General features: G+C 53.6%; 1 protein-coding gene across 1 annotated transcript in view; it reads left to right on the plus strand.

Moving 5' to 3' along the window:
• Window positions 1-21792, plus strand: part of ZNF423 (zinc finger protein 423) — a 329749-nt gene that overhangs the window by 291884 nt on the left and 16073 nt on the right. Inside the window, exons 6-7 of the mRNA XM_039242393.1 lie at window positions 7548-7679; window positions 9388-9503. Coding sequence (XP_039098324.1) covers window positions 7548-7679; window positions 9388-9503 — 248 coding nt within the window. The remainder of the gene's footprint in view (window positions 1-7547; window positions 7680-9387; window positions 9504-21792) is intronic.

The following is a 21792-nucleotide window of genomic DNA, read 5'->3' on the forward strand; positions in this document are numbered from 1 at the left end:
GAGACCGAAGCATACAGTCTTGGGAAAGGTGATCGCTAGGAACACACAGCTTCATGACATCAGGCTTCCAACAAGATGGGCCTCTCCAGAAGCCCTTTTATAGAGTTCAGTGCTCCTCAAACTTGAATGCGTGCCCAAACTGTGGGAGCATTTTTAAAAGGCAGATTCTCATTCTGCAGATCTGGGGTGGGGCCTGAGATCCTGCATTTCTAACCAGCTCCCCAGGGCTGCCATGGCTTCAGGTCTGGGGACCACACCCTGCCTATCCAGGTTGTAGATACTCCGGTCAGCCAGGGCCTAAGGTGTTGGGGGTCCCAAGATCAGCCCTTGCCCCCACTTCCGTCCTGCCTGATTTCTACCTGGCCTCTGGGTTACCCCGGGTTACAGCCTGCCTTGGTTCACTTCCGTGTGGCATTTAATAACAAATCAATAGGTAAACAGCCTGGCCTGGCTGCCCAGATATTAGTATATGCTCTCTTCTCTTCTACTCGAAGGTCTTTGTTCCTTACAGAGAACAAAGAACTGTGTCCCCCATTGGCCTATGTTTCTCTTTCCTGTTTGTTGCCTGTTTGTGGTTGGTTATTTATTAGGATCCTCTCCTGGGGTCCCCCTCTAGCCTGCTCATTTACCTGCTCATTACCAGATGAATGCTGGGCTCCTTGTCCTCCCCTTCCTGTGTGCCCCGTGTGTGTCTGAGCTCGGGCCCCTGGATCTCAGGGGTCTTTACTTGACTTGATCCTTGGGGTAGAATTGAAGGCTGGTGAATTTATTACCGGAGCTGGGAATGGAGGATTTCAGCTCCAAGAGGCAGTCCCCTGCCTTCCTTCCACTCCCAGAAATGCTGTCGCAGGGACGGTGCTACCCTCTGTACTGGCCCACACTGTCACTGTGGGCGCTGCCTCACTGCTTACCTGGGGAAAGTTCCGGCCATCCTGCCAGCTGGAGCTGGTGCCGGCCAGGGGGCTACCAGGCTCAAACGTGGAAACTGGGAGGGCACATCTGTCTCTCCTCCTTCTCACTCAAAAATTTTGGATGATCAAGGAGCAGAAGGTGGCTTGCTGAGTCCTAGGTCTCAAATCCCGGGCCTAGTTTGGTATTTTCTAAAGGTATAGAGGGCTGCTTGGGGCACCACGTGACCCCACCCCCGGCTCTGCCACAAGGCTGATAGGGCCACTGCCCCTTTTCTGTTCGATGAAGGAGATCCTCCATGCCCATAGTCCTGGATCAGGCCGTTTTGTGAGGGTCTGAACTGCAAGTTTCTGAAGGCAAGCACAGATCTTATAAGCCGCCAGTCCTGCCAGTTGGGGGGACCATTGCTGTGTGGTAAGCAGTGTTCACCAGTAATCTTACCCATGTTCCAAGCACTGTACTAAGTGCTTTACACAAACCATTCATTTGCTGTTTGTTGAGCAACTACTATGTGCCAGGCTCTGTTCTAGGCACTGGTAACATAGCAGTGAGCAAAATATCCCTCACGGAACTTAGATTACTCTGTGTGTGCACGCACATAAGATGTGGAAGAGGGGAAGAGAGAGAGAGAGAGAGAGAGAGAGAGAGTCAGGTAGTTAAGAAAAAACACAACAATCAACTCTGTACTATGCCCAGTGGTGGTAAGCACTATGAAGTTCAAGGCGTGAGAGGCGCTGGAAAGGATGCGGGTATGTGCTGCTTTAGCACTTTGGGAGTGTTACTCCTGCCTTTGGGAGGAGATAGCATTTAAGCAGGGAGTGAAGGAGGACAAGGAGGTGGTCTGGGGGTAGAGAGTTTTGTCGAGGGCAGACATCCTGTGGCAGAGGAAGCCTGCTTGGCAGCCTTACAAAAACCCTGTGATGATTCTTCCCATCCTCTAGCAAAGGCAGCTGAAGCTCAGAGAGGTTAAGTAACTCAACCAAGTACACACAGCGAATGACTGGAACTGTGACTCAAAGCGAAGTGTTTCTGGTGCTCACTCTTGTATCCTTAATTGCTGCTTCCTGAATGGAGGTGGCTAATTATGCCCCCTGTCAACACAAGGGGCAGTTGCTGGTCCTATCCCCTCAGAGGGGTCTGTGCCTTAATGATGCCACGCCTGGGTCAGCTTCCCCAAGTGCGGCCCCTGCTCAGAGAAGGGCCAGGCAAGGCCCAGCAGATATGGTGGGAGCGGGTCGTGCTCAGTGCGCTGGAGCCCGAGAACAATGCCCTGTCCACTCCCTGCCGCAGCCTGCTGCCCCTCCCTCCCAGGCAGCAAATTATGGCCTCCGAATGTGTGCCCAGGCCTGCCTTTGACATCAGTGGGGCCCACCTGAGCTTCACCTTCAGGATTCTGATAATCAGCTCTCTCTCCTCCTGGCTTCCCCCAAGACCTGTATGGAAATAAGTATGTGTCTGCCAGGATCAAATGCTTTTGGAGACAAAAGTCGGTACCGAGGACATTACAGGGAGCTATCATCTCGGCACGATGCTCTTCCACAAAGCCCTCTGCTCCTCTTTTGGGCTGACACAGTTTCAGCCTGAAAGGTTCCAGCAGGCTGACTTGGTTTTAAGCAAAAGCACATCCTATTATTTTTTTGAGAAATGAAGTGTAAAATTAACACTTATTATTCCTGAGCAGAGGGGGAAAAAAAAAAAGCATTGGGTGGGGGGAACTCTGGGATTTTTCTGCTTGCTGGATTGTTTCTTTGGCAGGTTGGGTTTTTATTTATTTTTATTTTTTTAAAAAATCATCATAAATCAATAGATTCCCTGTGCCAGCCGCGACTTATGGGGACTAGGAGGAAAAATCTGGCACAGCGAGCAGGCAAAATCTGCATTTCACTTTACAAATGAGCGGGGCTGCGTAATTCACTGGAGTTGTGTGGGTCTCGCTTATGGATGCCTGTCATGTGCTAAAAAAAAAAAAAAAAAAAAAAAGAATAGAAAAGAGAGGAAGTGATTTTGCGTCTTAACTCACAAAATCCTCCAGCCCCCGCGCCGGGGCGGAGGGGCCTGCGGGCTCCCAGACAGCTTTGTCATTCAGCACCAAGGTGTCTGCCAAGGCCGTGTGATCTTATATAATTCAGGGAAGTTATTCTCTGAGGGTGCCGCTCTCTGCGGACCCCGCAACTTGGGACAGAGCGAGAGGTTGTCAGCATTGGTGCGGTAAGAGCCGCGGTGGCCGTGGATCCTGTCAATATTCGTGGGCCGGCTGATACTGGGTCCTGCGCACGCAGAGGAGTGTTTGCACATTAACCAGGGAGCTCCCCGCCCCCCATTTCCCTGGAGGGCTTTATAGGCAGAGGTGCACATTACAGACACCCCAGGGAGCGTCTCCAACCCCCTCTGGTGGGGAGACAGCCTTGTCCTTCAGAAAGAAGGCTTGCAAACCAGAAGGCCTGGCCCGGGTGGGAGAGGTTCTCAGGTCTGTGGGAACCCCTCCAGCTTTCTTATTTTTCACTCCGCTTTCACTTTCTGCGTGTTTTCTTTTCCCTCCCCCTCCCCATCTCCCCAGGTTTGACACTCTTTAACATATGGGGAAGGGGGTGAGGAAAGGGAGCAGTGGCACACAGTTGTCTACCGGGCGCTTGATCTAATTAGCCCACAACCTCACACCGACACTGGTTTGGGGGTGTGATTTGCTTAAATGGCAGCTGTTTAGGGCCCGGAACCGGCTTGCAGCTCCAGGTCCGCCTGACTGTGCATATATTTATGAATGTGGGTGCGGGGTGTAGCGGCATCTATGAATCAGGGGGGACCAGCTGATGAATTGCTCGGCACTCGGAGAACGGAAAGTGACTGTCAGACATGATTTCTCTGATTTATAAGTTGCGGGAGCCTTCTTTGTCTTCTTGGTGTTTGTGTATCAGACGGCACGTCTCCATTCACAGCCAAGTGGATAAAGGCCCCGCTCGGCAGAGAGCAGTAAATCCTCCTGCCATCCCAGCCCAGGGAGCTGGCTCTGGCTGGACAGGGGGAGAGGGCCCAGCCAGGGGCATCTCTTCCCCGTGAGCATTTCCCGAGCTCCTTCTGTCGACCCAGGCAGGGCCTGATGTTTTGGGGGCTGGAGGAGGAGAAGCCAGGATCAGAGAGACTCCAAGGATATGGTTAGATGAATTCAGGGTCACCATGTCCAGCCTGGTGCAGCCGTGCATGCTGGCATAGTCAGGGGAGGCTGCCTGGAGGTGGTGTGCAGGTGTGATCTGTATGGATAGGGAGGACTTTGTATCCTGTTCAGAGCACCACCCTCAGTTGGCTCTGTTACCTTAGCAAGTGGTCTAGTTCCCTTTCCTAGGAAATGTGGTTTTAGCCCCAAGCAGGGATAATTATTTATGGTATAAGCTTAAACTTCAGTTATATTAGAAACTATTACAGAAATCTCTGTACAGTTGTCATGTTGCACACTGTCTGCTTTATTAATGTCCAAGAGGTATCCCTATTCTAACAGGGAGGCCATCTACAAGGGTGGTGTGTCTCATTCATTCATTCCTCACTTTGTGCCAGGCACTCGGAAGCATTGTTTGTGCTTCTCAGTGCTGGGCGGGGGGCGATTGGGGAATGTTGGGGGTCTTCTGAGGCAGCCCCCACACAGGAGGCCACCTCTAATTATGAAGAGCATCTCCCTGAGGAGAGTGGAGGACGTGAGTGGGGCCTGTGTGGCAGGCGTGCTGAGCCTGCCCCATGTCCCCAAACTTGTCAATGAATTCCTTTCTGCCAGTATAAATGGAAGAGCTCCCTGAATCTCTGTCGGGCGCGTGTGGCCTAGTTGCTGGGGCTCCAGGGGCACGACAGACACCCGGTAGATTCCAGCCAGTGGGCTATGTGGGGCAGGCCCACCTGCACACGCACGTGTGTCTGTGTGCCTCTGCGGGCGGTGCCCCGGGGGCCAGGGGGATGCATGCTGTCCCTGCCAGCCGCTGCCAGGGCCTGGGGACCCAGGGACGTGCCGGGAGCCTCAGCCCATCTGTGCTCCTGTCTCGCCACTGGCAGAGCCCCTCTGCTACCTAATTCTTGCCTTTGAGTGCAAATCAGAGCACCTGGCACCTTTGGTGAGGCTGGTTCCCTGGGGGAGCCCGAGAGGGAGCCTGTGTCCTCAGCTGTCCCAGATAGCACTCTCACTGATACTGGCATGCCTGACAACAAACACTTATTGAGCGCTTGCTGTGTGCCAGGGGCTGGTCAAAAATCCCGCTTCATGTATTAACTCATTTAACTGACACATCGACTATAAGAAGGCGGCTATTTGCGGGGGGAGGGTTTGACATTTTGGGGAGGTTTTTAATTTTTTAAAGCAGTTTTAGTTTCACAATAAAATTGGGTGGGGTGCTGGGTGTCTCAGTTGGTTGAGCGTCCCACTCTTGATTTCGGCTCAGGTCGTGATCTCACAGTTCATGAGTTTGGGCCCTGTGTCAGGCTCTGCACTGATAGCACCGAGCCCACTGGCGACTCTCCTTCTCTGTCCTTCCCCCAATTGCACTCTCTCTCTCTCTCTCAAAATAAATAAATAAACTTTTAAAAAATAAAATTGAGGAAGATACAGATTTCCCTTGTACTTCCTGGCCCCCCATTATCAGTGTCACTCACCAGAATGACCAGGCCCATGATTTTTGCCAAGATGAACCTACAGTGATCACTTAAAGCCCATAGCTTCCGCTACTGTTCACTCACGGCGTGACACATTCTATGGGTTTGGACGGATGTATAATGACGTGTATCCACTACAACAATATCATAGAGTGTTTGCACTTCCTAGTAGAAACCCTCCATGCTCTGCCTGTGCATCTCTGTCTCCACCTTGGGCAACCACTGATGGTTTTATTACCTCATTGCTTTGCCTTTTCCAGAATAGTTGGAATCATACAGCGTGTAGCCTTCTCAGATCGGCTGCTTTCACCTAGTCGTGTACGTTGAAGATTCCTCCATGTCTTCACTTCGTTTTAGCGCTGAATAATAACCCATCATCTAGGTGTAGCACAGTTTATGTATCCATTCACAGACAGAAGGATATCTTGGCTGCTTCTAAGGTTTGGAAATTATGGAGAAAGTTGCTATAAACATCTGTCTGCAGGTTTTTGTGTAGATACAAGTTTTCACCTCCTTTTGGTAAATCTCGAGGAGCCAGATTACTGGATGATACAGCAAAAGTGTGTTTAGTTTTGTGACAAACTGCCAAACTGTGCCATTTTGCACTCCCAGCAGCAGTGAGTGAGAATTCCCATCGCTCCACATCTTTATCAGGAGTTGGTGTCATCAGTGTTCTGGATTTTGGCCATTCTAATTGGGGGTGGGTAGTGGTAAGGAAGGCAGTTACCGGGTCTTTTAGAAAAGAAGAAACTGAGGTACATGGAGGTTATCTAACTTGCCCAAGATCACACGGTGAGTGCAGAGCTGGGTTCCAGGCCTGGATGATGTGACACTCAAGCCAGGGTGACTTCCCACCACACCCCCTGCTGACCCTGGGCCACCCTGGTGGCAGATGCTGGCCCCTTCCATCCTCACATAGCCTCATGGGACAGGGGCTCAGGCTGCCCTCATTTACTCTGAGTGGACTATGCCCAGGCCGTATTGTCTGGAGAAGAAGCCAGGATTCGAATTCTGCTCTGCCAACTCTGGGCCAAAGTGCCAGACCTCCGCTCTGCACCTCTTGATACCGGTGAGAAGCTGCTGGCCTTCAGGGCACGCTCTCTTCCCCGGGCAAACCTTCTCTGAGTGAAGGTTTGAGTCAGAGTGGCTCCCAGGTGGGGAGGTGAAGCCATGTTCTGATCTTGAAGAAGGACAGGGTGTCTGCCCTTTGTCCATCGGCCACTGTCCATAGGCCACCTGTTTCAAACCGTTAAAAAAGAGCATTTTGTTGTTGTTTTAGCAATAACTTCTAGTGTTTGCTCAACCCTCAGGGTTAAAGCCAGAGACCCCAGTGGCCAGCAAGGCCCTGGACGATGTGCATCCCTGTGTCCCCTCTGACCTCACACCACTCCGGTCCCAGCCTCTGAGCTTCAGGCCCACACTCCCTTGCAACTGGCAAGCCAGCCCAGCCTGAGCCCACCTCAGGGTCTTTGCCCTTGACTGTCACCTAGGAAGCTCTCCCCGTTCTCATGTCACCTCCTGACACTGTTATGTGTCGGTCATCTTTATTATCTGTCTCCCCAACCATTAGAATGGGGGCAAGCGCATTATCTGTTCGGCTCCCCACAGAAGCCCCAGCTCAAAGTGCCTGGCACACAGTCCGTGCTCAGTAAATATTCCACTGGATTTTTAAAATTCTGATTGGACTCCCTTCTCGGCACAGACCTCGTCCTGGGCTGCTCTCCACTATGACATGGTGAGAGATTCAAGCTGTGTGTCGTGGCTTGTGCACAGTCTTGTTTAAGCAGCAAGAGAAATCACAGCACATGATACCTTCAAGAGCCAGGTATTTGGTGCTGGCCTCTGGGGTCTGTACGCCTCCGAGGTGGAACCGTCTGGAGCTGGGATGGGTCTCGGCATCTACGGCCCCCACCCCAGCCCTGGTTCTGGGGACCAAGGAGGGGCTGGACTGGGGCTCCTGCCCAGTGGCTGTGGTTTGCAGGGTCACTGACTGGCTGTGGTCTTCCTTGCAGAGGAAGGCATCAACCACGAGTGTAAGCTGTGTAACCAGATGTTCGACTCCCCAGCCAAGCTCCTCTGTCACCTCATTGAGCACAGCTTCGAGGGCATGGGCGGCACCTTCAAATGTCCAGTATGCTTCACAGGTGAGTGTGCCCAGGGGCGGTGGGGGAGGGATCTGAGGGCCTGGCCCTTTCATCGCTGGAGCTCAGCATATCCTCCTGCCCTGACCTGGACTTAGTCCCCACGGGACCACAGCTCATCACCCTGCCTGCCCCGTGCAGAGCCGACCCCACCCCCAGGCACTCCTCTGAGTCTTTACTCTCTGGCCCCTCCGCTTAGGCAGGGTGAGTGGCCCCCTCCCCTAGCCCACCCCTCAGCCCTGGGCACAACCGCTTTTTCCAGCTCAGCCCGACCCCGTGTTGCCCTCCATGGGTTCCCGACTTGTCTCCCCGCGCCGGAAGCCCTCTCCAGCAGCAGTGGGCTCTCTCTGTACACCTCCCTGCTTCCCCTCCTCCTGGGTCTGCCCCAGTCCATGCTCCATCCATGCTTCAGGCTGGAGGGGTCAAGGGCAGCTCTGCTGGCCGAGTCCCCAGCCCCGGGCCCCCAGCCCCCAGCCTGGCTGCCCGCCCAGGCGAGCGGCTGTCCCAGCCCGAGGCAAGTCTCAAGGGCTCTGCCATCCCCCCTCCTGCTGCCCAGATGGCAGCCGGTGTGCGTGGGGGAGCCCTGGCCTGCCCCTGTCTCCCCCGACATCTGTCGTCTGCCACGGCAGGAAGCCCACCCCGGGGAGGGTGCCTGGCGGGAGGAGATTTCTGAAGTGCTCACCTCCCAGACACACAGCTGCCTCAGGACCACCTCCTGTGTGTGCCCAAGGCCGGGGCTGCCTCGGACCCTTGTCACTGGAAAGCCAGGGCTGTGACCTCCATGGTGGGCCTGCGGAAGGGGCTCTGCTGTGGGGAAAGTCGCTGCACACTCACACCTCTCTGGGGTGCATGAGAGCCGTAGATCACCCTGGTGCCTCTTCCCCCTCAGTCTCAGGAACCCCCACCCATCTGTTACCATCACACTCTGCAGTCTGGGTGGAGGCTGGCACTGGGGGGCCTCAGCTGCCGGGTCTGCTGACCCAGGACATGAGGACCCCTGTGTGGCCATCTGAGGATGCTGATAACAACCCCAACAAGAATAGCAGTTTGTGTTTATTGAGCACCTTCTTGTACTAGACAATGTGTTAAGTTTATTTCATTCAAATCTCAGCTTTGCCACTTGCTAGCAGTGGGACCTAGGACAAGTCATTTAACGTTTCCAGTGCCTCAGTTTTCTCTCCTATAAAATGGGGGGTAACAATTGTGCCTGTCTTACAGGACTGTGCTAGAGTCAAGGAGCCCCACACAGTATCTGGAAAATGATGATTGATGATGATAATTATGATGATGATGATGATGATGATGATGATGATGATGGTGGTGGTGGTAGTGATGGTGGCAGTGACATTCCCTCGACCAATTATGTACCAGGCCATCTTTTAAGCATTTTACAAGTATTACCCCTTTTGATCCTCCCAGCCACCCAGTAAGCTACAGACTTTAATGACGCTCATTTTTCAGAGGAGGAAATAAAGCCCAGAGAGGTTAAGTGACTTGTCCAATGTTGCACCACCCATAAGTGGCAGAGCTCAGCTCCACTGGCTTGAGCCCCCTCCAGTACCTGCCAGCGATGCTCCTAATAGCCCAGCATTTGACCAGCTGCGTCCACGGTTGGGTGATCCCTACTTGTGAATGGTGTGGGGGCAGCTGCTCTGGGCGGCTGGGCTGGTGTCCCCAGAGCCTGGCCCCTGACGGCCGCGTCTGTGTCCAGTCTTTGTCCAGGCCAACAAGTTGCAGCAGCACATCTTTGCTGTGCAAGGGCAGGAAGACAAGATCTACGACTGCTCACAGTGCCCCCAGAAGTTCTTCTTCCAGACCGAGCTGCAGGTGAGTGCCATTGTCTGCCACGCACGCCTCCTGCTGCTCTTCGAGGCCTCCTTCGGCACCAAGGGTCTTGGGGTGAAGCCAAGATGGTGGGGTCTTCCACTTAGCATCACCACAGCCGGAAAAGCAACAGGTGCCTGGGGTAGAGCCTGTGGCAGCCCGCCCGTGGGCTGGAGTGGGGGTGGCCTCCTGGCCTCTGTTGACAGCATTCTCCGATGATCCAGGCTGTAGCGGCTGAGCCCGGAGAGGAGTCAGAAGGCTCTCATTTGTGGTGTTTCTGTGCAAGCTCCTTTGCCTCTGGAGGATTCCGTTTCTCCACGTATCTTAAATGGTGGCGTTTGACTGACTTTGGATCTGAGGCTGATGGCCGGTGCAGCTTGCAGGGCTGAGTCCTAGGGCTTTGTGTAGCCAGGAACTGGGTCTGGGGTCTTGGAGCCTCCACCTCTGCCCCGGAAGGCCAGAGGAGTGGCAACAGTCAGGCTGGGCCCCAACGCAGGGAAGGGATACTTGCTGCGGGTCCTGAGGCCAGTGTAGCCCTCGGGAGCCACACGGTGGCCTCGACCAGCTGCCTCAGGTCCCCATCCTGGGCCTATAGTGGCTGAGAGGGCCCTTGTGAGGGACACCTTGTGTCCAGGTGAAGCTGCCTTCTTGCCAGCTGGCTGTTACACTGGATTGGTCACACGTCCACCCAGAAACACCAAGCGTGCACACCCACCCACACAACATAACAGCACACCCCAGAAAGAAGTAGCACACGGACATCCCCAGAAATACATGCAGACACGCCGAGACACCATATACTGAAAGTGGCACCCTTTTCAATAAACAGCATGAGGGACTCAGACACCAGCTCTCGAAGCTTCCACTGGCAGAGACACACATCTTCTCTTGTGTTGTCTTGGCCAGATACAGTCGTGTGTACGTGCCCGGTTTCAAAAGGGGACAAGGAAGGCAATCGGCCCTGTGCCCAGAAGGAGAGGAGAGCTGATGTTTGTCACACCCTCAAGCACTGCGCACACCGTGACCCACAGGGCGCGTCTGCCCCCTGGAAATGTGCGTTGCCTGCACACCCACGCGGGAGTGGCCCCTGCCGTCAGCAGTCACACCCTTCCTGAGGCCACCGCAACAGGGCTGAGTGGTACAGGCACCCGGGCAGCACAGGGGTGCCCCTTTTCTGGGGTTGAAGGAACACAGCTATAGCCTTCGCAGGGCAGACCACCTTCTCACAGCCCATCCACACAGCCGGCCCAGGCACTGTCCTGTCTGCACAGCTGGTGATGGCCGTCACCCGGAGGAAATGAAAAATGAGCCCGTGGAGGGCATAGTGAGGACTCATCATGTGGCAGTCAGGGTTCCTTCCTGTGGGCTGGCCCCATGCCAGGGCTGGGCGGGCAGAGCCGAATTCACCCTGTCACGGTGTGGGATGAAGTTAAGGACCCAAGAGGGAGTTCCACTTCCGAGTGCCACCAGCAAGGTGGTGACCCTGCCCGGGGCCCACTGCTGTCCCCACCTTGACCCACAAACGGAGCATGTGCGTCTGTGCTAAGGCCAGCTAGCTGCCCCCTCCCCGCTGACCGAGGGACATCAGTGCCAGCACCTGACCTGACCGCGGGCTGTCCAGGAAGTACCCTTGCACGTCTGCTGGCCATGCACTCTCCCATATGCAGCCTACCTCCCACCTGCCTCACCTGCCTGGCGCAGCTACCAAAATAGACCCCAAGTCCCCAAACAGCTGAAGCTTTTTATGTAGCTTCTTTTAAACCCACTAGCTCCTATAAACTCTGGTTTACTTAAACTTGGGACGTGCTCGGCGCTTTGGTCCTCCCACACTGTCCCAGATGCCAAGAAAGGGATGCTCTCCTCCCTTATTGGTTTGAAGGTTTTTCCCAGAGAAGTTGCCTCGTCCTGCCTTCTTTGACCTTCCTTGGCATCACCATGTCACAGGCCCACCTCGTGACGCAGAGGCACAGGGAGCTGTGGTTTTGAGCTGGATCTCGCTTCGGCTATGCTCCCCCGGGGCTGCAGAGCGCCCCGAGCATCAGAATGGTTTCCTGGGTCATCCCGTCAACCTTTAAGGCAGATCCTCAAATGCTAACAAGAGCCTCGCTAAATTATAGCCTTAACCAGCGACTATTTTCTGCAATTAATGATTTTAATTACAGCCCATTTAAATGTGGAAGTGTTGTAGCAAAACCAAATCTGTGCAAATAATGGCTCTTCTTAAGTAACTTGAAGAGCAGTTTTTTGTTTGTTGTTTTTTTTTTTCAGAGGAGGGTTTTTCAGGCACTGAAGTTTTCACTGTCATATTGTTATTACACAGAACCTGGGGCTGGCGGCCGGCACGTTATTTCCCAGGGTGACATGTGGGGGCTCGTGTGCACAGCAGGAGACAGGGTCCTTGCTGGAGCCTTGCCTGGCTCTTCTGGCCATGTCATTTGAGTCCTGTGGGGAGATCCAGGGAAACGACTGTTTGTAGACACAGGTGACTTTGGGTGGAGAAGTCTTAAGATACAAGGCCTAGGATTGTTTTCGTTGTAGGTCTGGGATTCCAGGGGTAACAGAGGTGGGATTTGGCTCTGGCAGGTTTGGTTGTGTGTCACCAAAGAGAACATTTTCTTGTGATGCATTAACAGAAGTACTGTTGCCAGAATGAGGGAGGTGTAAGTCCTGTTTGATTCTGAGTTCACCTGGCTCTGCCAAGACTGACATTAACTTTAAGGATTTCAGACAGACTGGAGCACATTCATAACAGAATGATTAGGAGCAGAAGAGGGAACTAAGCTTTGTTATCCGTTTGTTCAGAGCATGTGTTTGGAGGTCCCACTATGTGCCAGGCACTAACTAGATCTAGGAACTGACAGGACTGTGGTCAGTGAGACGGAGAAACACCTACAGGGCCTGCATTCAAGAGGGATCAATAGACCGTGTCCTGTAATGGTCACCACAAAAAAAATAAAACCAGGTAGTAGGCGGGAGTGTGATGGGAGTGAAGTTGGGTAATCCTTGGTGAGTGTAGTCAGAGAGAGCCTCTCTGAGGAGGTGGCATTTGAGCTGAGCTGGCTGGTGTGAAGGAGAGAGTATGTGGAGGAGAGCCATGCGTGCAAAGGCCCTGTGGCCGTGTGAACTGGGTGTGTTGCTGGGAGTGGAAGATGGCTAAAGCACAGCGAGTGGGGAGGAGTAGCATGGAGAGGGCTGGAGGGAGAGACCAGGTCATGACAGGGTTTGTAGGGCAGAGAAGGAGTTTGGATTTTTACCCCCATGGTGGTGGGAAGTACGGAAGAGGTGTTATCTGATTTCGACCCTGAGTCAAAATGTAAGAAGGCTGGTCTTTGAAAGACACTGTTAAAGGGCTCCTGGGTCGCTTAGTCAGTTAAGCATTCGACTTCGGCTCAGGTCATGAACTTGCAGTTTGTGAGTTCGAGCCCCGTGTCGGACTCTGTGTTGGAGGCTGCTTCAGATTCTGTGTCTCCCTCTCTCTCTCTCTCTCTCTCTCTGCCCCTCCCCCGCTTATACTTTGTCTCTCTGTGTCTCTCAAAAATGAATAAAATGTTAGAAACATTTTTTTAAAAAAGACACTGTCAAGAAAACAAAAAGTCACAGAGTGGGAGAAAATAGGTACAAATCACATATTTGATGAAGGACTTATATCCAGGGCATATTAAAAAAAACAACCTTCAAAATTTAATAACGGGGGAAAATTCACTGTAAGGCAAGTGAAACTTCACCGAATCTATGAGATGCTCAGCCTGATTATAGTTAGGGAAGCACAAATGTAAACCACGACATGGTGCCACACATACACATCAGGATGATCAAAACAGAAGCAAAAAGCCAGCCCCCAAGTGCTGGCCAGGGCACTGGGGGGCGGCCAGAAGCCCCACATGTTGCTGGTGGAAGCGGAAGTGGCATGGCCGCCTGGCAGAATAGCTCGTGAGTTCTCATAAAGTTACACATACCCTTAACATTTGACCTAACAGTCTTACTGCTCTTACTTACTTATCTCTATGGATGGCGGCCCCCCACTGGAGAGCCCTTAATTGTCCCTGACCCGGGAACGGGTGGACAGATGTGGTACATTCATGCAGTGGCACACTACTTGACAATAAAAAGCAGTTGCTGATACACGCAGCAACTTGGATGAATCGCAAATGCCAAGTGCAAGAAGCCAGATTCAAAAAGGCTCCATCCTACTACATGTCTCTATTACCTGCTGTCCCAGAAAAAGGCAACAGGAGACACCAGTGGGTGCCAGGGGCTAGAGGTGGGGGGAGAGATGGGGGAGACAAAGCAAGGCTCGTGTATACACACACACACACACACACACACACACACACGCACGCACAAGCACACGTGCACCCAGGGAGCTCAGGCAGCGTGCTAGGCTGTGGGGATCCAACCTGACTCCAAGGAGCCTTCAGGGGACCGTTTGCCAGGAGAAGATGTGGAAAGAGGGGACAGTTGTCTTCAAGCATTTGAAGCTCTGCCCCCTGATTGCAGTGGACCCGAGACTTCTGGTAGTGGGCAGAAACTCGGGGCACGCACGCTGCTCTCTGACAACCAGGGCTCGGGCATTGCTCTCTGGGCTCAGCTCACATAGGATGGGGAGTTAAGTTGTAAAGGCATGGGGTGTGCTTTTGGTGGAAGTGTTGTTGAGTTTTCAGTGGCCCTCTTCTTATGAATCAAGTGCCCCCTTCCCAAGGCAATGACTTTGTGCCTTCTGCATCTTCCAGGTTCACGTCGTGTTCTCCTTCCAAAGCCTGACAGTCTGGGCTTGTCTATACGTGGAAAAAGGTAGCCAGTGTTGCCGTGGCTTCTATCATTTCTGCTGAGACAGACACACTTGGATACTTCAACAGAGGGAATTTAGTATGGGGATTTGGTTACACAAGTAGCCAGATGGAGCACCCAGCCAACCCAGAAATAGTGACTGCCGAAAATAGCCGGCACACACCCAGCAGGTGCTCGATCCCTGGAGACGGGATCTGATGGTTGATGGTCAGCTGTTCGACCCTGCTCCACTGAACTGTGGCCTCGGGTGGGGTGGCCCATAGGCTGGGAGACACTGCAAATGTCCACTATGTGGGGAAACACCCTCCAGGTGGGAAAAAAGGAAAGGTAGTGAGGTCCCTGTCGGTAGACGCGTCTGAAAGGCTGCAGGGTGGGAGGCAGGGAGTACAGTTTTTGTGAAGCAGCTCTGTATTTGAAGCCTTGTCATTTACCAGCTCTAGGCCTCAGCTTTCTTATCTGTAAAAGAGGAGTATTAATAGTAGGCCTCAGCTTTCTTATCTGTATAATGGGAGTATTAATAGTTTTTGCCTCATAGTTGTGTTGTGGAAGGCCCTGGGCACCGTGACTGGCACATAGGAAGAGCTTGGCAGGTGCTACCTGTTGTGATTATTAGCAATTACCATTATTATTATTAGCATTATTTGTACCATTATTATTGCCATATTATTAGGCATTTGAGATGACTTTTCAGGGTCCCCGCGACTAGGGATTTGCTATGACTTCATGATTTCTGGCCTGAGTCTGAACATAGTGAGATGCTGGGTCCCTCCATCTGTGGCAGCCAGCCAAGTCCAAAGGCCATGGACGCAGGACACCCACACTGGGGCACTGGGAGGAGCTGGCAGTGAGGCAAGGCAGAAAGGCCACAGAGGCCAGGGCTTCGAGTCCCCTCCCCACTTTCCTCTGCCTTTGACCCAGACCTTTCCTTTGGACCATTTTCCCTCAGCCTTGCTCTTAGCTCCATGGAGGGTGGTGTGCAGATTTGGTGTGGGGCTGTGAGACACCTCTGTCAGCCACAGCCCCCGGAACTGTCAGGCCTGCTGGCCTTCCATTTCCAGCCTCAGGCCTCAGCAGATGAGGGCCTGCGGCCCTGTGGGCCCCTTGCCAGGGTTAGCTGACCCGAGCGGAGGGGCAGGCTCAGCCGCTCAGCCCAGCTGTCTCTGAATCCCCATGGACACCTCTATGCCCACAGACACTGGACAGGGATGGCACCTCCTTCTGTCCTTCCTTAGGCTCACTGTGCCCTGTTCTTCCCCTTCACTGAGGGAAGGCGTGAAGGAGCATACAAATGACTACCCGTGTAGGGCTGGCCTTGGACGTGGGGGGCAAGCTCCCCATGAGACTGCACAAGAAATAGCTTTCACAGCCCCCACCCCAGGTGGCTCCCTCCCAAGAGCCACTCTGTGACCTCAGCATCTCAACACAACCCCATGACTAGGTACTCTTCTGCTCATTTACAGATATGGAAACTGAGACTCCAAGAGCTTAAGTGGTTTGTCCGGGGTCACCAGCAGACAGCAGAGCCACATGCAAAGCCAGGTTGTCTCTGCCACCAAGGCAAACAGAAACTCTCCAAAGTTTAAATGAATTGCCATTTATATGAGCTAATAGATTTAAATGAGGCCTGCAGTGCTGAACTATAAAAAGCCTTCATGTCAGGGGACCCAGAAACTATTTTAGTAGTTGGGCCAAGCAGGTAGCGCAAGTAGCGGTAGCAGGGGATGCGAGGGAACCTGCTCGCAGGTGGGCCCAGGTGGTGCCGCGGGGCTGGGACTGTACGCAGTGCCCGTGAGGCTGGGGCTGGAGGCCGGGGCCCTGTCGACCTTGTGACAAGCAAGGGGCTGCGTTCAGCTCAGGCTAGCCTTGGGGAGAGGAAGGATGAGGTCTGGTCGTGGACACAGGGACCCCAGGAGACCTCAAGCCTCCTGGTGTCACCACTTTCCCCCCTGATGGCAGCCTTGCCGCGTGCTGTCTCAGGGAGCCTCAGGCCAGAGAAAGGGTCTCCGTTCAGCGAGGGAAGGTCTGGCATTCCTCAGACCTCTGTGATGGGGCTGGACTGGGCTGCGGGGAGCGGTGGGCCTGCCCTGCGCCCTGGAATCCAGACTCCCTTATTGACAAAGTGAGGGGCCGCAGGAAGCGCTTCCTGAGCCCGGGCCTGCAGCGGCAAAGCGGCCAGGCCTGCGTCGAGCGGGCGCATTTAAAGGATTAGTTCACGCTGTTTGCTTGTGTGTGCCTAATCATGCCGCTTCCAGCTAAATGATTACAATTGATTAAAAGCAGAGCTAGGTATTCTAACAAGCAACCTGGAGCCCTTCCAATGGGGTGAGCCGGGCCCTGCCAGGCTGAATCCTGGTACCCAGCCAGGGGAAGGTGTCTGTGAGCCAGGGGCGTGGTCTGAGCTCCGTTGGGACCTTTCCTCCTTAGCCCTTGAGCACATTTGGGTTGACCCTTCCCCTCATTCCATTTTCCTTTTTTTTTTTTTTTATGTTTATTTTTGAGAAAGAGAGAGAGAGATGGAGAGAGAGAGAGAGCGAGAGAGAGAGCGAGCATGAGATGGGGAGGAGCAGAGAGAGAGAGGGAGACAGAATCTGAAGCAGGCTCCAGGCTCCGAGCTGTCAGCACAGAGCCTGATGCAGGGCTCTAACACACAAACTGTGAGATCATAACCTGAGCTGAAGTCGGACACTTAACTGACTGAGCCACCCAGGTGCCCCTCCCTCATTCCATTTTAACTTAATATTTACTGAGTACCTCTTATAGGTGGGTACCATTGCCAGGGCCCAGGGTGCAACTGTGAACAGGTAGATGTAGTCCCTGTTCTCACCCAACTGACATTCTGTGGGAGACACCAATAATAAGTCAGTAAGTACATGAACTAGGTCATTTCAGACTGTAGAATTTTGAGAACAGTAAAACACTGTATGGTGATGGAAAATGAGTGTGTGTGTGTGTGTGTGTGTGTGTGTGTGTGTGTCCAGGCAAGGATGAGAAAATACTGAGGATGAGAAATTGGACCAGGTGGTCAAGGAAGGCTGGCATTTCAGCTGAGTCCTGAAGGTTGAGAAGGAGCCAGTGCGGTGAAGGGCTGGGGACCTTCCAGGAAAGGTGGTGTAAATAGCCAGTAAGGACTCAGAAGCAGGGACAGATTTGCTGTGTCCAAGGAACAGAGAAAAGGGCAGCAGGGCTGGAGATGGGTAAACACCTTGCTTCATTCTCTGGGCTGTTCCTATCCGGCCTGTTCAGTGAGATGGATGCTTCCTGGCTGCAGTGTACCTGCTGATCCACCCTTCTTTTCTCCTCGGGCTCAGGGTCCAGCTCAAGTGGTCCCTTCTCTGAGAAGCCCTCCCTGATTTTCCCTCCTTTGTCTTCTCTGGCCCTGGGTCTAACCCCTTGATCCTTTTGCCAATGCAGATTATAATAACCATGTGTACACCTGGCTCCTCACCCAAATGTGAGTTTTGGACAGGTGAAGATTCCCTCTGCTTTCCATCTGTCCATCCATCCGTCTGTCTGTCCATCCATCCATTCATCCATCCATCCATCCATCCATCCCCACATGTTTTACCATATTTTTTGAGCTCCTGGGAAGTAAGCAGATCAAGAGAACACAAACAAGGAAGGGAGAAAGCAGGAGGGTTCAAATCTAGGGCTTCAGAGTCTAGGGGCCCAGCTCCTAAATCCCTGGTAGCCGATGGGTAGCCAGTGAGCCAGTTTCCTTGCCTGTGTGCTTGTGCCGTCAGATCCAGCCGGATAATTATAACTAATAATAATTAAAAATTAAAAGTGCTCTAGGCACATACTTAGCATTTGACTCTTTGGCTGAGTTTCCTGTGAGTAGCAGCATCTTCCTCTGTCCCAATTTAACGACAGCCCAGTCCCTGCCCCCCCTACTGCAGCAGGGAGAACAGGGCTGAGCTGGGCTCAGCCTGGGGGAGCCAGAGGGAGGTGCCTGGCGACAGTGGTTCTGGGGAGGGAGAACCTGTTGCTTGCCCCCAGTCTGTTCCATTATTTTCCACTGAAGACGTTTGTACCTCTCTAGCCTCAGTTTCCTCACCCGTAAAATGGGGTAAGACCCACTGCCTCAGGTGGGTGTGAAGATGGAGTGGGTTTCACCGCATGTGTGAAAAGCACTGAGAATAAAGGCTTCCTGCGGGCAACCACAGGGTAGGATCGCTTTGTGTGTCCTGCCTTCCCCCTGAGGGCAGGACACCAGAGCCCTCCACAGCTAGAATTCTATTCAGCGTGACAGTGACTTGGCAGCGCCCAGCCCGTACTGTGGACAGGCAGCCTGGGAGCAGCTGTGCGATGTTGAGCAAGTCACTGATCCTTTTTGGGCCTCAGTAAATGGGGCGTAATGACAGCCCCTTCCTGTGGGTGTTAGGGAGACCATAGGCGGTGGGCCCTGAAACGCCTCCGGAACCTGCCTGAGTTCTTCTTCATCTTCACCACCACGGTCCCGATGCCCCTGGGCCCTCAGCTCACCCCTTCATTCGCTCATTCATTTGGTATGTCATGCATGGATGTGCTCAGTGTAGCCCACAAGTGTCCCCCGAGCCCCTGCTACATGCCAGGGTGTGCAGGTGTTGAGGACACACAGAGGCCTAAGTCCCTCACCTGTTGGGGGAGAGGAACAGTGAACTGATGAGGACGAACGGAAAGAATGTTTGTGGCAGAAGATAGTATAGCATGTAGTGTACCATTCAATTATGTCGTATGCTACACATGACCTGACACGACCGCCGTGACGTCACGGGGGGATGGGGGCCGGGCTCTCCCCCTTCTCCCTGTGCCTCCAGACACTGGGTCTGCTGGTCTGTTTACTCTTCTGCAGGGCACAGCCTTCCTGCTCATGATGAAGTGTGTCTCCATCATGACCGTCTCCTGCCACTGCTGCCACTTGGGGCGGCTGAGCCTCCGAGGGGCTGTGTGTGGCCATGTAGGGCCTGCATCTGCAAAAGGCTGAGGAGTGGTCACAGATGGCTCCTTGTCCTCCGGATCCCGGAGCACAGGCCACCCCAACATTGTAAAAATGAGACAGCATTTCCTGAGTGCTTCCCAGGAGCTTGAATCCCTCTCTTCAGACATGTAGTCTTTTGTGACTTCCAGTGACCCCCAAGTGTGGAATCCTAAGATCTGCATGTCACAGATGGGTAAACTGAGGCTCCCCAGGGTCACACAACTGCTAGAGTTGCAAAGCTGTGAACAAGGCAGCCTGACATTAATACTGTGTACTTAGCTCTGAGGCTGAGGCAGTGGGCTTGAAAGTGACTATCAACCCCTTAGGAGCCACAGGCAGCTCCTGGGGGCTGGGTTCCGGGGGCCAGGTGTAGGGGGCGGGCAGGTCTTCCTTCCCAGGAAAGCAAGAGTTCCTAGAACGTGACTCAGAGGTGGCATAGGTCCAAGGCAGGTGACTGTCCTACTCTGGGCAGGCTGGGTGAGCAGTGGCTACCGTGGTCATTGCAGTGAGGAGCAAAAGAGAAATGGACCCTGGGAGGAGCCCGTGCCTGGATGTGCTCAGGTGCCCTCGCAAGACCTGAGACTCTGCCCGCTTGAGCACTGAAGTGTGTGGAGGCCCAGGTGGGGACGGGGGGACTCCCCCCAAGGCCCAGCCACGGGCAGGGATGGCACTTGGAATCAGCCTCAGGCTGCCTGTCTGCCCATCAGAGCCTGTCATTCATGCCCTAGGGCGGGGGGCCAACCAACTTAAGAGGGGCACCGTGCCATCACGACAGATGGGCACGGGGGAGCTGCCAGGAGCCTCCAGCCAGCGGCCACTGTGTGTGCCGGGAGCCCAGCCCCTTGCCGGCGCTGTCCCAGCCCGGACCAAATGCCTTCAGTTTCTTAGGAACAACAATTATACGAATAACAGGGTGTGGGGTTGGTCCAAGGCTCCCGGAGTCGACCCCTTACGAAGCCCTGCCTCCCCACCTCCCACTGACCTAGACAAAGAGGCAGCCCGACTTACAGAAAAGACACGGGCCTTGGGGTCTGCACGGTATGAATCTCAGAGTTGCTCCTTGCTGTAACTGAGACCCAGGGCGTGTGACTCCCCTGAGACTCATCGTCCTCCCGTGGACTCTGGGCCAGTGCTGTCCCTCCTGGAGGCTCCTTATGGGTGTTTATGAGACATGGCACATAGGGCCCAGCCAAGGGGGGCCTAACAGAGGGGCTGGCGTTGACATAGAACTGATGTGATGTTGTCCCATTTTCACAGACGAGAGGCCCGATATCGTGTCCTGTCACACACATCTAGTAAGAGCTGACCTAACCCTGGTACAGAACAGCAGTGGCAGAAGCAGCCGCCAGGCACTGTGGGGAGCCCTCTGCATCGATTCTCCGAGTTAATCCTCAGGACAATTGTATGAAGCCAGTGCTCTTATTCTCCCCATTTTGCAGATAGAGAGACTGAGGCACAGCTAGGCAACGGCAGAGATGGGGCTTGGACCCAGACAGCCTGGCTGCAGAGCCTGAGCACTGAACCACTGCACTAAATACCATGGGCAGGCTTTTTTCTGTTGTTGAGTTCATTCGTGTTAAAAACAAGGCCTGCTTTGTCCCTTGAGGCAGCAGTCTGTCTCCCCAACTTGTTGGGGGCCAGGCTGGCCACCTCCCACAAGGGACCCAGGGCTGGGGCCGGGCATGGCTGGGGAGGCTTGGCCCCCACCAGCTGAGAGACAGGATCCGGGTGCTCTTGGCGGAAGCCTGGATTGCACTCCTTGGTCGAGCAGGAACAATTACTAATGACATTTAGAAAGAAATTAATGATGAGAAATGCAAGTTGGCATTTCAGGAGCGCCAGGCAGCAGCCGCGCGTCTGCACTCACAAGAGAGGCAGGGATGGGGGCGGGGAAGGGGGGGAGTGTTGTGGGCACGGAGGGGAGAGGGAGGAGACGGCAGAAATTAATTTTGCTGTGTCAATAATGAACATGGCCCCACTCGCTTTGCTTCTGGAGTTTAGACAAAATCAAACATGGACTGGCTGGGGCTGGTCCAGGGCTGCAGTGAGATTGCCTGTGTACTAGGATCTTGGCGGAGGCAGGTGACGGATCTGGTTTGGTGTCTCCTTTCGGTGGCACCAGGAGGCAAGAGGGGTGGGCAGGGGGCAGCAAGAGGGGAGGAAGCTGCCTAAAGACTGGGCCATGTGGGCACCAATCCAAGCATCACCTCTTACGGTTGCGTGAGGTAGCAAGCTGCTTCTCCTTGCTGAGCCTCCCTTTCTTCATCAGTAAGACAGGGATAATCGGAGATGTAAAGATAGTGTATGTATGAAGAAGAGCCAGCCCAGTTTGGGCACATAGTAGGAGCTCAGTATATTTTTAAGTATTACCGCATTTCACTGACATGTTTTAGATACACAACTTCTCATTATAACGTCTCTTACGTTGGAATAGCTCACATGTGTGTTGTACTTTAATTGGTCTTTTTTTTTTTTTTTTTTTGTCCGCTGTGATACATCAAATACTGGAGCATCTTGTATTCTGTGAGTCTTGAATAAAATATAGCA

The sequence above is a fragment of the Hyaena hyaena genome, unplaced genomic scaffold, assembly GCF_003009895.1.
Source record: "Hyaena hyaena isolate Hyena2069 unplaced genomic scaffold, ASM300989v1 scaffold_7, whole genome shotgun sequence".
NCBI classification, from domain to species: Eukaryota; Metazoa; Chordata; class Mammalia; order Carnivora; family Hyaenidae; genus Hyaena; species Hyaena hyaena.